The sequence below is a fragment of the Anopheles ziemanni genome, chromosome 3 (assembly GCF_943734765.1).
Source record: "Anopheles ziemanni chromosome 3, idAnoZiCoDA_A2_x.2, whole genome shotgun sequence".
NCBI classification, from domain to species: Eukaryota; Metazoa; Arthropoda; class Insecta; order Diptera; family Culicidae; genus Anopheles; species Anopheles ziemanni.
In genome coordinates, this window is record NC_080706.1 from 53,601,002 (window position 1) to 53,615,732 (window position 14,731).

Here is a 14,731-nt window from a genome sequence, read left to right on the forward strand (position 1 = left end):
CTAACTGCACAGACATGAATCCTTTATATTACGGTTGATCCAATTTAGATACTGATTCACACGCGTGTAGACGCCTGGAAAGTTCTTCTGGGCGCAAGCACGGCCCCACGACACCAAGCCCACAATTTCGTATCGATCTGTCTCGTCGTTCAACACCTGCAAAGGACCACCGCTGTCACCCTGCGAACGCGGAAGGAATATTTTCAGCAATAGCTCAGACAACATGAAGAGGCCCCCATGACCTACCTGGCAGGAGTCCTTACCACCCTCGAGGTAACCAGCACAGATCATTTTGTTTGTTATCTGAAACGCCCAATAGCCTGCCCGGCGGCACTCCCGATTCGAGAGGATCGGAACCTCCGTCTGCTGCAGCGTACCGGAAAGTCCACCACCCGTCTTTGTCCGTCCCCAACCAGTCACTATGCCACGGATGCCCTCGTACGTTGCCGCAGGTTGGGGTAGACAGATGGGAGAAACACGATCGCTGATTGCAACCGGGTAGGTAAGTTCCAACAGGGCGATGTCGTTGTTGTTATTGAACGCATTGTACCAGGTCGTTAGAATGCGCTTGATGCTGCGCTCCACCGATCCATCGGTAGGTTTGGTCCGTTCATGTACTCCGAATTGCACGCGAAACAGTGCTCTTTCCGGTTTGGTCGTACAGTGCGCCGCTGTTAGAACGTACCGGTCCGTGATCAAAGAGCCGCCACAACTGAAGCGATTATTGTAGTAGATGGCGGCCATCCACGGAAACTGATCGTCCTCCACCGGTGAACCACCAACTATTCGTTCATTCTTCGGTGCGGGAGATCCACACTCTGGAAAGAAAATTCACAAATTTGTTTTTGATTAATTCTAATCAAGAAATTAGCAGGTAATTCTTTGGAGTAGCTACAATACCGATTATCACTCTACTCTTTTATGAATATTCAAAGGATTTCAAAACGCATTTTTTTAAAACATTAATTTTAGTTCTTCGTGTTGGGCTTTGGGACACCAACCAAAAAATTACGAATTTTCGAATAGAATATTCTAAAATCTGAATAAGCATCATAAAAATCCACAAGATCAGCTCTGAAAGTCTTGCAAAGTATTTATTTGTATTGCATTGTGTTTTTTTTTCCTTCGTAATCTACTTACGTTTCTGTCACTGTCACAATTTAGGACCCTGAACGCATAAGCAAATATATTAGTGGTTTGATTGGCTTTAAGTAATCTTTATATTACAATTCTTTGCTGTTAGAGATCCTTTTTAAATTAATTTAGTTTGATTTTACTTGCAACTCATCAACGAAAACCTTCGTAGAATAATATTTAGGTCCATTTTTTCCAGTCTTTTTATGTCAAAGAATAGGCATTAGATCCGCAAACCGTGTAGGCCATTCTGATGCCTTTACGTTAGAACTTACTGCATGATGTACAATTTTGCGACGGTCCTGGAGCGTCATTCGCGAACACGGGTGCCCCAATCACACCGGTAATCCAATCGATGATTGGCCGAGCACGATTAATCTCGAAGTATTCGGGACGCACCGTTACAAAGTTAATGAAACGCTCCTCCTCAGTCTCGAATTCCTCCGTAAAAAAATTATCCTGTGGCGGCGGTAATGTTCTCACTTCATACCGTTGATTGTATTTGTTTTTAAGACAGTGAGATTTTGCAAAGAACAGTGAATAAACCAGTAATACTGCACAACGGTTATTCATTCTAAGGATTTTATCAAAAATATCATGTGTATAAACGTTTAAGAACATCTACATCCGAAATTGTCGTCTAAATCACTGCACAAACACGTTGTTACCAATGCAATTTGTTCACCGACAAGGCGTAGTTTAATGAACGGGATTCTTTATGGCGAAATAGCACGTCTCTCAACATTGACTATCGAACAATCACTAATTTGATCTCCACGATATCTTCTGTCCACGCGACGTCATGTAGGATAACGGTACCGCGATAGAGCCCAATATTCAAACGTCTGACGTCGGAATGGTTTTTACGAGTTATTCTATTGTTTTTTCTCACCTCTTTCTGTGTTTTGAGACACCGGTTTTTTCCATGGAAGTTGTATCGATTAGCGTGCCTGCAACTTTCACTGATAGAAACTCAACCCCAAGCAGACGCGGAAAGCTTTATGTTAATTTTGCCTTCTCGCGAAGCTTGCCGGGCTCGCTTCATCAGTCAGATTCAGCGGACAGGTTTTGCACGTCGCTAACGAAGAAGGAGAAAGCATACGGCGATTATTAAATAAAAGCATAGTTGTACCTAGCACGCGTGATGCGAGATTAAAATTGTTGATTAGAATAAAAACAAAACTTATCATTTACATCTTGAAGTGTGCTGAACGAAGCAAGAAACAAAAACAGTTAAAATAATACAGCCTTTGCCTCGGCACACGGGAAGATGTGCCTTGATTATGGCAACCTTCGCCGTTGAAGCCCTAACTGCGGCGGGTAATGCGGTAATAGCAGCCTCTTTTCCGCAAACTTAGCTTTACAAATCCGATTCGATGCACTCTTTCTACCACTGCATTTCTTCAAGCATTTGCAAGCATATTAGAATACTCTCAAAGAAGATCAGTCTCTAAAATTAAAAAACAAAAATTATTTTTTATAAAAAAAATTATTGATTGGTCCTTTGGGGATGTTCTGATCAAAATATTCCCAAAGAAGATCAGTCTCTAAAATTAAAAAAAAAAAAAATTTATAAAAAAATTATTGAGTGATCCTTCGGGGATGTTTTAATCAGAGTATTCCCAAAGAAGATCAGTCTCTAAAATTAAAAAAAAAAATTTTTTTAAAAAATTATTGAGTGGTCCTTCGGGGATGTTCCGATCAGAGTATTCCCAATGAAGATCAGTCTCTAAAATTAAAGAAAAAATGTTCTGATATGCCTTCCAAATGTCTGAGAAAACGGTGTGCTAGAAAGAGTGCTCTGAATCTCATGTCTAAAGCTACGTTTGGTGAAAAGAGGCAGCTATTATCGAATCTCCGGCGGCAGTAACGGCGTCAACAGCAAAGATTCCCATAAAAAATGAACATCTTCCCGTATGCCTAGGCAAAGGATGATCTTGCTACTAGCAAAACCAAGAAACACGACGCCCGAGGCTTCATTAACCCTTTAACCGGTTACATTTTAGTATTCCAAAATAAAAAAAAAGTAAAAAAAAAAATATATTAATGTCCCAGGAGTTTTCTTAGTGGGTAGGAATCCCACACTACCCATTCTCTTAGGAGAATGGGTGTCTTGATCGGGGATAACACTTGCCCTCCCGAACCAGAAGATCTTTCTCCTGGTAAAATAACAAAAAAGAAAAAAAAAACAATTTCTCTCTTTTCAGAAACGGAACCAGCGCGTTGTATCGAATGAATAAATGAAAACATCCCTAGATGAATGTATGGAAGCTCCTTATGAAAACAAACTTTTCCTAGACATGTTTAGTTCGATTCACTTTCTATATGTGTATAAGATGCAACACTAGTTAATTCGTAATACGAGCATTTGGTGGATTTCAGTGGATTAAATTGGTTCGAATGTTGCCATCCTCTCTTCCAGTGGTTGAAACTGATTCATTTATTTTCATATATACTAAACAAAACTGTATAAACGCACAGCCTACCGTGGTTGTTGAGAAATTAAAAAATTTGGAAATTAGTCTACCAAACTACGCATCAAGTAGTCTTATTGTGGAAAATGTAACAAAAATGTTTATAAATCAAACGCAGCACCCATTTAGAATCAATTGTTTATGAGACGAGATGGCTTGCAGATGTGATATTATTCGCTCCCGCTCAAAAAGGCGCTCAACCCAAACAACTATACTTAGCGCCTTTCTGGACTTTATATTTTGCAGAAAGAAAAGGTCTTCACCGACAATGGGAAATCTGGTGGGGAAATGTGTAGATTGCCAAAGAAAATCACCAAATAGACGCGAAGGGTTTAAACAATTGTTTACCATCCTAGACAATGACAAATATGGCTATACAGCGGAAGAAAAAGAACGCAGGAAGAACATGCAGGTTCCAATATTTTACAAATATAGGTATAGAGATAAAAATTATAGGCCTGTAAGTAGATATAAACAACTTTTTCCTACAATAAGGTGTTTTTAGGTTGATGAATGGTATTTAATCAACTTTCGTTTTATTTATTTTCAGATCATAAAGAAACCGAGACTCTCGGATATTGATGAAATAAGGGAATTTTCTTCTGATGGTTTCAGTAATCGATTAATTATGTATTTAGTTTTCTCTCTTTCTTTTCTTTTCATCTTTTTTTAAAAATATTTTAATAATAATCGGGTAAAGGCGAAATGAAGCCTCGTGTGCCGTGTCTACTGGTTTTGCTGTATGCATACAGCCTTTGCCTCGGCACACGGGAAGATGTGCCTTGATTATGGCAACCTTCGCCGTTGAAGCCCTAACTGCGGCGGGTAATGCGGTAATAGCAGCCTCTTTTCCGCAAACTTAGCTTTACAAATCCGATTCGATGCACTCTTTCTACCACTGCATTTCTTCAAGCATTTGCAAGCATATTAGAATACTCTCAAAGAAGATCAGTCTCTAAAATTAAAAAAAAAACAAAAATTATTTTTTATAAAAAAAAATATTGATTGGTCCTTTGGGGATGTTCTGATCAAAATATTCCCAAAGAAGATCAGTCTCTAAAATTAAAAAAAAATATTTTTTATAAAAAAATTATTGAGTGATCCTTCGGGGATGTTTTAATCAGAGTATTCCCAAAGAAGATCAGTCTCTAAAATTAAAAAAAAAATTTTATAAAAAAATTATTGAGTGGTCCTTCGGGGATGTTCCGATCAGAGTATTCCCAAAGAAGATCAGTCACTAAAATTAAAAAAAAAAATGTTCTGATATGCCTTCCAAATGTCTGAGAAAACGGTGTGCCAGAAAGAGTGCTCTGAATCGCATTTCTAAAGCTACGTTTGGTGAAAAAAGGCAGCTATTATCGAATTACCGGCGGTAGTTACGGCTTCAACGGCAAAGAGTCCCATAATCAATGAACATCTTCCCGTATGCCTAGGCAAAGGATGATCTTGCTGCTAGCAAAACCAAGAAACACGACGCCCGAGGCTTCATTAACCCTTTAACCGGTTACATTTTAGTATTCCAAACTAAAAAAAAAGATAAAAAAAATATTCATGTCCCAGGAGTTTTCTTAGTGGGTAGGAATCCCACACTACCCATTCTCTTAGGAGAATGGGTGTCTTGATCGGGGATAACACTTGCCCTCCCGAACCAGAAGATCTTTCTCCTGGTAAAATAACAAAAAAGAAAAAAAAAAGATTTCTCTCTTTTCAGAACATCCCTAGATGAATGTATGGAAGCTCCTTATGAAAACAAACTTTTCCTCGACATGTTTAGTTCGATTCACTTTCTATATGTGTATGAGATGCAACACTAGTCAATTCGTGATACGAGCATTTGGTGGATTTCAGTGGATTAAATTGGTTCGAATGTTGCCATCCTCTCTTCTAGTGGTTGAATTTGATTCATTTATTTTCGTATATACTAAACGTTTTGAGCTACGAATCCGCACGCACTGAAACAAAACTGTATAAACGCACAGCCTACCGTGGTTGTTGAGAAATTAAAAAAATTGGAAATTAGTCAACCAAACTTCGCATCAAGTAGTCTTATTGTGGAAAATGTAACAAAAATGTTTATAAATCAAACGCAGCACCCATTTAGAATCAATTGTTTATGAGACGAGATGGCTTGCAGATGTGATATTATTCGCTCCCGCTCAAAAAGGCGCTCAACCCAAACAACAACTATACTTAGCGCCTTTCTGAACTTTATATTTTGCAGAAAGAAAAGGTCTTCACCGACAATGGGAAATCTGGTGGGGAAATGTGTAGATTGCCAAAGAAAATCACCAAATAGACGCGAAGGGTTTAAACAATTGTTTACCATCCTAGACAATGACAAATATGGCTATACAGCGAAAGAAAAAGAACGCAGGAAGAACATGCAGGTTCCAATATTTTACAAATATAGGTATAGAGATAAAAATTATAGGCCTGTAAGTAGATATAAACAACTTTTTCCTACAATAAGGTGTTTTTAGGTTGAAGAATGGTATTTAATCAACTTTCGTTTTATTTATTTTCAGATCATAAAGAAACCGAGACTCTCGGATATTGATGAAATAAGGGAATTTTCTTCTGATGGTTTCAGTAATCGATTAATTATGTATTTAGTTTTCTCTGTTTCTTTTCTTTTCATCTTTTTTTAAAAATATTTTAATAATAATCGGGTAAAGGCGAAATGAAGCCTCGTGTGCCGTGTCTACTGGTTTTGCTGTATGCATACAGCCTTTGCCTCGGCACACGGGAAGATGTGCCTTGATTATGGCAACCTTCGCCGTTGAAGCCCTAACTGTGGCGGGTAATGCGGTAATAGCAGCCTCTTTTCCGCAAACTTAGCTTTACAAATCCGATTCGATGCACTCTTTCTACCACTGCATTTCTTCAAGCATTTGCAAGCATATTAGAATACTCTCAAAGAAGATCAGTCTCTAAAATTAAAAAAAAAAAACAAAAATTATTTTTTATAAAAAAAAATATTGATTGATCCTTTGGGGATGTTCTGATCAAAATATTCCCAAAGAAGATCAGTCTCTAAAATTTAAAAAAAAAATATTTTTTATAAAAAAATTATTGAGTGATCCTTCGGGGATGTTCCATTCAGAGTATTCCCAAAGAAGATCAGTCTCTAAAATTAAAAAAAAAATTTTATAAAAAAATTATTGAGTGGTCCTTCGGGGATGTTCCGATCAGAGTATTCCCAAAGAAGATCAGTCTCTAAAATTAAAAAAAAAATGTTCTGATATGCCTTCCAAATGTCTGAGAAAACGGTGTGCCAGAAAGAGTGCTCTGAATCGCATTTCTAAAGCTACGTTTGGTGAAAAGAGGCAGCTATTATCGAATTACCGGCGGTAGTTACGGCTTCAACGGCAAAGAGTCCCATAATCAATGAACATCTTCCCGTATGCCTAGCAAAGGATGATCTTGCTGCTAGCAAAACCAAGAAACACGACGCCCGAGGCTTCATTAACCCATTAACCGGTTACATTTTAGTATTCCAAACTAAAAAAAAAGATAAAAAAAATATTAATGTCCCAGGAGTTTTCTTAGTGGGTAGGAATCCCACACTACCCATTCTCTTAGGAGAATGGGTGTCTTGATCGGGGATAACACTTGCCCTCCCGAACCAGAAGATCTTTCTCCTGGTAAAATAACAAAAAAGAAAAAAAAAAGATTTCTCTCTTTTCAGAACATCCCTAGATGAATGTATGGAAGCTCCTTATGAAAACAAACTTTTCCTCGACAAGTTTAGTTCGATTCACTTTCTATATGTGTATAAGATGCAACACTAGTCAATTCGTGATACGAGCATTTGGTGGATTTCAGTGGATTAAATTGGTTCGAATGTTGCCATCCTCTCTTCTAGTGGTTGAATTTGATTCATTTATTTTCATATATACTAAACGTTTTGAGCTACGAATCCGCACGCACTGAAACAAAACTGTATAAACGCACAGCCTACCGTGGTTGTTGAGAAATTAAAAAAATTGGAAATTAGTCAACCAAACTTCGCATCAAGTAGTCTTATTGTGGAAAATGTAACAAAAATGTTTATAAATCAAACGCAGCACCCATTTAGAATCAATTGTTTATGAGACGAGATGGCTTGCAGATGTGATATTATTCGCTCCCGCTCAAAAAGGTGCTCAACCCAAACAACAACTATACTTAGCGCCTTTCTAAACTTTATATTTTGCAGAAAGAAAAGGTCTTCACCGACAATGGGAAATCTGGTGGGGAAATGTGTAGATTGCCAAAGAAAATCACCAACTAGACGCGAAGGATTTAAAAAATTGTTCACCATCTTAGACAACGACAAATATGGCTATACACCGGAAGAAAAAGAACGCAGGAGGAACACCCAGACTCCAATATATTACAAATATAGGTATAGAGATAAAAATTATAGGCCTGTAAGTAGATATAAACAACTTTTTCCTATAATAAGGTGTTTTTTGATTGAAGAATGCTAATTAATCAACTTTCGTTTTATTTATTTTCAGATCATGAAGAAACCGAGACTCTCGGATATTGATGAAAATAAGGAAATTTTCTTCTGATGTTTAATAGTTTTCCAGTAATCGATTAATTATGTATTAAGTTTTCTCTGTTTCTTTTCTTTTCATCTTTTTTTAAACATGTTTTAATAATAATCGGGTAAAGGCAAAATGAAGCCTCGTGTGCCGTGTCTACTGGTTTTGCTGTATGCATACAGCCTTTGCCTCGGCACACGGGAAGATGTGCCTTGATTATGGCAAGCTTCGCATTTGAAGCACTAACTGCGGCGGGTAATGCGGTAATAGCAGCCTCTTTTCCGCAAGTTTAGCTTTACAAATCCGATTCGATGCACTCTTTCTACCACTGCATTTCTTCAAGCATTTGCAAGCATATTAGAATACTCTCAAAGAAGATCAGTCTCTAAAATTAAAAAACAAAAATTATTTTTTATAAAACAAATTATTGATTGGTCTTTTGGGGATGTTCTGATCAAAATATTCCCAAAGAAGATCAGTCTCTAAAATTTAAAAAAAAAATATTTTTTATAAAAAAATTATTGATTGATCCTTCGGGGATGTTCCAATCAGAGTATTCCCAAAGAAGATCAGTCTCTAAAATTAAAAAAAAAATTTATAAAAAAATTATTGAGTGGTCCTTCGGGGATGTTCCGATCAGAGTATTCCCAAAGAAGATCAGTCTCAAAAATAAAAAAAAAAAAATGTTCTGATATGCCTTCCAAATGTCTGAGAAGAAGAGTGTGTGCTAGAAAGAGTGCTCTGAATCGCATGTCTAAAGCTACGTTTGGTGAAAAGAGGCAGCTATTATCGAATCTCCGGCGGCAGTAACGGCGTCAACAGCAAAGATTCCCATAATCAATGAACATCTTCCCGTATGCCTAGGCAAAGGATGATCTTGCTACTAGCAAAACCAAGAAACACGACGCCCGAGGCTTCATTAACCCTTTAACCGGTTACATTTTAGTATTCCAAACTAAAAAAAAAGTAAAAAAAAAATATTAATGTCCCAGGAGTTTTCTTAGTGGGTAGGAATCCCACACTACCCATTCTCTTAGGAGAATGGGTGTCTTGATCGGGGATAACACTTGCCCTCCCGAACCAGAAGATCTTTCTCCTGGTAAAATAACAAAAAAGAAAAAAAAAACAATTTCTCTCTTTTCAGAAACGGAACCAGCGCGTTGTATCGAATGAATAAATGAAAACATCCCTAGATGAATGTATGGAAGCTCCTTCTGAAAACAAACTTTTCCTAGACATGTTTAGTTCGATTCACTTTCTATATGTGTATAAGATGCAACACTAGTTAATTCGTAATACGAGCATTTGGTGGATTTCAGTGGATTAAATTGGTTCGAATGTTGCCATCCTCTCTTCCAGTGGTTGAAATTGATTCATTTATTTTCATATATACTAAACAAAACTGTATAAACGCACAGCCTACCGTGGTTGTTGAGAAATTGAAAAATTTGGAAATTAGTCTACCAAACTACGCATCAAGTAGTCTTATTGTGGAAAATGTAACAAAAATGTTTCCCGAGTCGCAACTTGTTGTCTTCTTACTTCATCAGCATTGTTTGGTACTGGAAACTTTTTAACAGTATCAAACTTCGATTCGTCTGGTAAAATTCCCTTATCTGTTATCCTATGACCTAAATAAACTACCTCTGACTCGAAAAATTTGCATTTTTCGGGATTAAGCTTGAGATTATATTTCCTAAGTCTATCAAATACCTTAATTAAGTTCTTAAGATGATGATTTATGCTACATCCTGTGACAATTATGTCATCTATATACACAAATGAAACCTCAGGAGTTAAACTTGCCATTGCTATCGCCATCATGCTTTGAAAACTGTTTGGGCTTATGTTTAATCCAAACGGCATTCTTGTGAATTGATAATGACCTGATGGTGTTGAAAATGCTGTATATTTTCTAGATTCTTTTTCAAGTGGGATCTGGTGGAATCCTGACATTTTTTTTTTTTTAATTGGCACGACATCCCCTAGTGGGACAAGGCCTCTCTCCGAAGAGAGTTTGTGTGACCGAAAGACGGTATATTATAGATCGGTGGTCAGCCGTTCGTAATACCGGAGGGTGCCAGACTCGAGATTCGATCCCACACCTGTGGTGTGGTGTTTCCTCGCGCTACCGCTGCGCCATGGGCACCCCCAATGGGAATCCTGACATTAAGTCTAAAGTACTGAAGTACTTTGCTCTTCCCAATTGGTCCAATATTGTGTCAATTCGTGGTAGTGGAAATTTATCTGGTAGGATTTTCTTGTTTAATTGTCTGAAATCGACTACCAATCTCAATTTTTTCTTGTCATCCAATGATTTTTTCGGAACCAATAGAATTGGTGAATTATACGATGATACAGAATGCTCTATAATGTTGTTCTGAATCATTTTATCCACCTAATTGTTTATTTCATCTCTCTGAGAGTGAATTTGTTTGTAATTTGGGATGTAACTAGGGTTTTGATCTTTTAATAAGATTTTCTGTTCGTAGAAATTGTTGGTTGTTATTGGGTCATCGTTGATGCAAAAGATATCTGAGTATTCTGTAACTAAATCTTTCAATTTTGCTTGTAAATCTTTTGTTGGATTTTGCATCCTTATTTTGCTTAATATTGTTTTGCCTCTTGCTGTGCTATTACTTTCTTCTTTAGTGTGCAGAATGAAGTAATTGTTCAGTGGTTCAGAATGTTGCTTGAGCTGACCAAGGTCAATGTGCACATTTTTATCGGTTGTGTTAACGATTTTTATGAATTGTTTTTCCTTGGAAACTATAGTGTTGCCACAAAAAATTCCTGGTTGTAGTTCATTCGCAAATACGACTGTATCTTCCTTTAGATTAGGAATGTTGATTTTTCGTACCACTTCACTTCTCATAGGTATAACAAATCCGTTGTTAACCTTATCCTCAATCGGATGAGAAACATAGTTACCTTGCATGTCAACTTTTAATAACCAAAGGTCGTAGTCAATGATGCATCTATGTTTTACAAAAAAATCTCTGCCTAAAATTCCATCTGCTTCAATATCTATAGAATTTGGTAATAATTTAAATTCGTGTCTGATCATTTGACCTCCTATCTTCATGTTTGAATACGTTGATCCTAGCGTTCGTACTGTGTTACTTGAAATACCAGTTAGATTTATTCCTTTTTGTCCGTTAATTTTATGATCCGGTTTGATTATATTTGCTTTAAATAATGAAATATCAGCGCCTGTGTCTAGAATAAGCGTTGATGTTGCATTATTAGCCATGTCAATTTGTGTGATAATGAAATTATTGGCGGACAAATTTATTGTGAGGATCGGCAATCGTTGGGCTGCCGATTGTTGTCTAAAAAATCATTGTTTTGCTGTGGTTCGACTTCTTGTGTCGTATACACTCGTCCATTGGGTTGTGTATTGTTGTTTTGCCATGGTGCATTTTGCCTACCAGAGTTATTATTTCTTTGGTCGCTACTGTTCGCCTGCTGTTGGTTAGGGTTTCCGTTGTACTCTCTGTACCGGTTTCCTCCTTGTTTTACCGAATTATTACGGTTGTCGTTATATCCGTAAGTATTTTGTTGGTGACCACCACGCCTACCTCTACGGTCATAGTTGTTGCGACCATTATTTTGGTCTCTATTAGACGGACGCCTATCGTTTCTCGTGTTAGCGTATCCGTTTTGCCTAAACCCTCGTCTGTTATTGTAACCGTTACCATGCCCTCTTTGCTGATAGTTGGGTTGGTAACTTTGGTTTTGTGGGTACCAACGATCTCTGTTCCCTGTGCTTGAGTTGGCGTAATCTGAGCCTTGTCTTCTAGTCTGTGTTTGTTGTTGGTGAGCCGCCAATACTTGTGCATATGACTTTCCATTGTCCAATTCGACGGCTACTTCAATTGCGTCAGCGAGCTTTTCGAATTGTTTTGATCGAATGACACAACGTGTTTCAATGTCCATTATACCATCGGCCAATGCTTTAAGCCCTGTTTTTGTGGCCTTTTTGTGAGCCAATGCCTTTGAAACTTCCTCTGATATATACGCTGCTTCCAGCATATTAGTGAGCCTCTCTATCTCGTTTCCGAATTCCTCAATGGATCCGTTTTGTTTTACTGCGTTAAGCTGTGCTACCACCATTTCAGGTGTTCTCTTCTTCCTACATTTTTCTGTCAATTTATTTATTATTTCCTCTAAGCTACTAGGATCGTTTCCGACCGCTTCCTTTGCAATTCCTTCAAGTTTTGATAGGACGCTCTTGATGATAACAGCTCTGTTATCATTATTAACAATTGCATTCAATACCTCGATGGATCTTACAACTCCGTCGAGTTTTTTCTCGTCTCCATCGAATCTTGGCATGACAGCCGAAACTGTCTTAATTGCTTCTAGTATGCTAGCCATTTTGGTTTTTCTTATGGTTTCTTTTAGTCTCAATAGGACAATAATAACAATAGATATGGTCTTTAATGAGAACAGCGTTGGTTCTCCAACTCTTTCTTCTAGTAACCTTTTAACTTCGAAATATCTCATTCATAATACCAGTAATTTGTCTTTCAAATTTTTTTCGTATGCAAAAGCGACTTCCAAATGCGTAATAGTTTCGTTATAGATATCTTTAGCTTCGATCAACTTATTTATTATTGTTTGAGGTCTGTACCTTCTATAAGGAGTTTTCTTTAAGTTTGCTCCGATTTTATCTAATCTCGATATTTGCAATACGAAAAATTTGTCCTGTTCCATACCAGGTGTCTAATCAATATTTCATTCCTTACGAACCTTGTTCTAATCACTTATACTTATTTAAAACAAATGTAAACTTATCTTTTATTTCGACGCCTTATGATGTTGCGCCGGAGGCTGGGCTTGTCGTTCTACGATGTCATCCTTCTCTGCTACGGTTGACACTGCCTCAATGTCGCTGCGTGTGCATCTTTTCCCTCGATACGAGTGCCGTTGCGGTTACTCGAGTAATTCGATCAAATTCTTGTCGCTGTCTACAATTTCCATCGGTGCTTATGCCTTTTCGGTAACCATTCGAATCGTTGCTGCCGATAACTGTGCTTTGCGTAGCATACTACATTTCAAAACTGTTTTTATAGTGAACTTGACACTGCTTCGTTTACCAAGTTATTTAACTCTGTCTTTCTCGCACACCATTATTTGAATTGTTTTTTTCTTCACTTTTTCATTGTTTTAGCTTCACTTTGGCATCTTGTGTCCATTTCACTGTTTTATTTGGGAAGCGTCAAAAGTCGTCCAGAGCGACTTTCCTGGGCTACCAGTAGTTTATAGGTGTATTTTAACAATCTATCCGTAGCAAAGATTGCTACCAATATAATTAGCACGGCTTTTTTTTCATGTCCTGAACCGTATGGTGCACCTAGGATCACTTAGTTCACTCGGTGCATTTATTTACTCACTGCAATGCAAACAATTTTCTGGATCAACTTTCTTTAGTACTTTCACAGTACTTATTTTCCGTCGGGAACATTTGTCTTTCGTTCGATGTTTTCGGGACCTATTGTTTCTCACTCAGTTTTACTGGATTATATTGCATATCCGTCCTGTCACGGTCGCCATGTGGTGGATATACGGTATCCATAACTCGTGGTCACCTTGTATCAACGCATACTGCGTGCAACCACTCGCGGTCGCGGACTTATCAAAGCGGAGGGTTTGTCATCGTGTACAACTTGGACTTAGATGAAAACTCAGAAGTTTTTAACTTACTGGATACGCGACGGGCATTACGACCACGTCCGATCAGTGTCCACCGAATAGTTCTCTGGTCTATTCGGTATCGATTTATTTATACGGTTTCTTAGGGCTAGTTTACAGGTGGTTGAATAAGTGTTGGTAATGAGGCTGACCTGCTTTACAAAAGTTGTTTATCGGTTCTATAAATGCTGATTGGATATATTGATGTTTTTCAAGAATAGTTAGGTTGTTGACTTCGATCGCGCAAAGGTTTTTGCGCGCATCGTTCCCTGTCTGTTTCATAACATCCGGCCCGCTGTGGGTCATGCTTACTTGGCTCGAATGCCCGACGCCGGCTTGCCATGGGTCATATTACTAGGGTGCAATGCTCGCGCACAATCGAGTCGCAACTTGTTTACGAGTTGCGCTGTTTCGCTGCGTTGATCGGAATTTGCTTATGCTGCATCTTTATAATTTCGGTTGAATCAAATATGAATAGATTGGCTTCGACCAATAAAAGTGTGTCTAGTTAAGATTGTGCATAGCGTATGCTACACTATCATCAATCCGATATGACAAAGAACCTCAGTTATTTGAAGTTGTTGCTTCACGCACATTCAATACTGTTTCTATTTATATTAAGAAGTGATAAGCTGTGTATTGTATTGTATTGTAGTGTTTTCCGCAGCTTTAACAACGAGTTACCAATTTGACTTAATTTTGAATAGCCATATTTCACGATTTTATGCATGTATTGCATCTAACTTTGAGATCGATGAGATAACATTTCACTGTTTCATTGGCAAGGCCATCTCTTTGGAATTTTACAACTTTGCATACTGTTTAGTGTGGGGTAAAAGTTATCTGCTGATGTAGGCACAGCTCTGATCTGATAAGTGTGATTAATAATGGACT

The 14,731-nt window shown here is 37.8% G+C and overlaps 1 protein-coding gene across 1 annotated transcript; it reads right to left on the reverse strand.

The window, feature by feature from the left end:
- LOC131285002 (trypsin 3A1-like) lies at positions 1-1,707 on the reverse strand. Its single transcript, XM_058313863.1, has 3 exons — positions 1,410-1,707; positions 247-818; positions 1-180 (listed from the first exon to the last, which is right to left on the reverse strand). The coding sequence occupies exons 1-3, from the start codon at positions 1,705-1,707 to the stop codon at positions 1-3; spliced, it is 1,050 nt and encodes a 349-aa protein (XP_058169846.1).
- Positions 1,708-14,731: the final 13,024 nt, after the last annotated feature.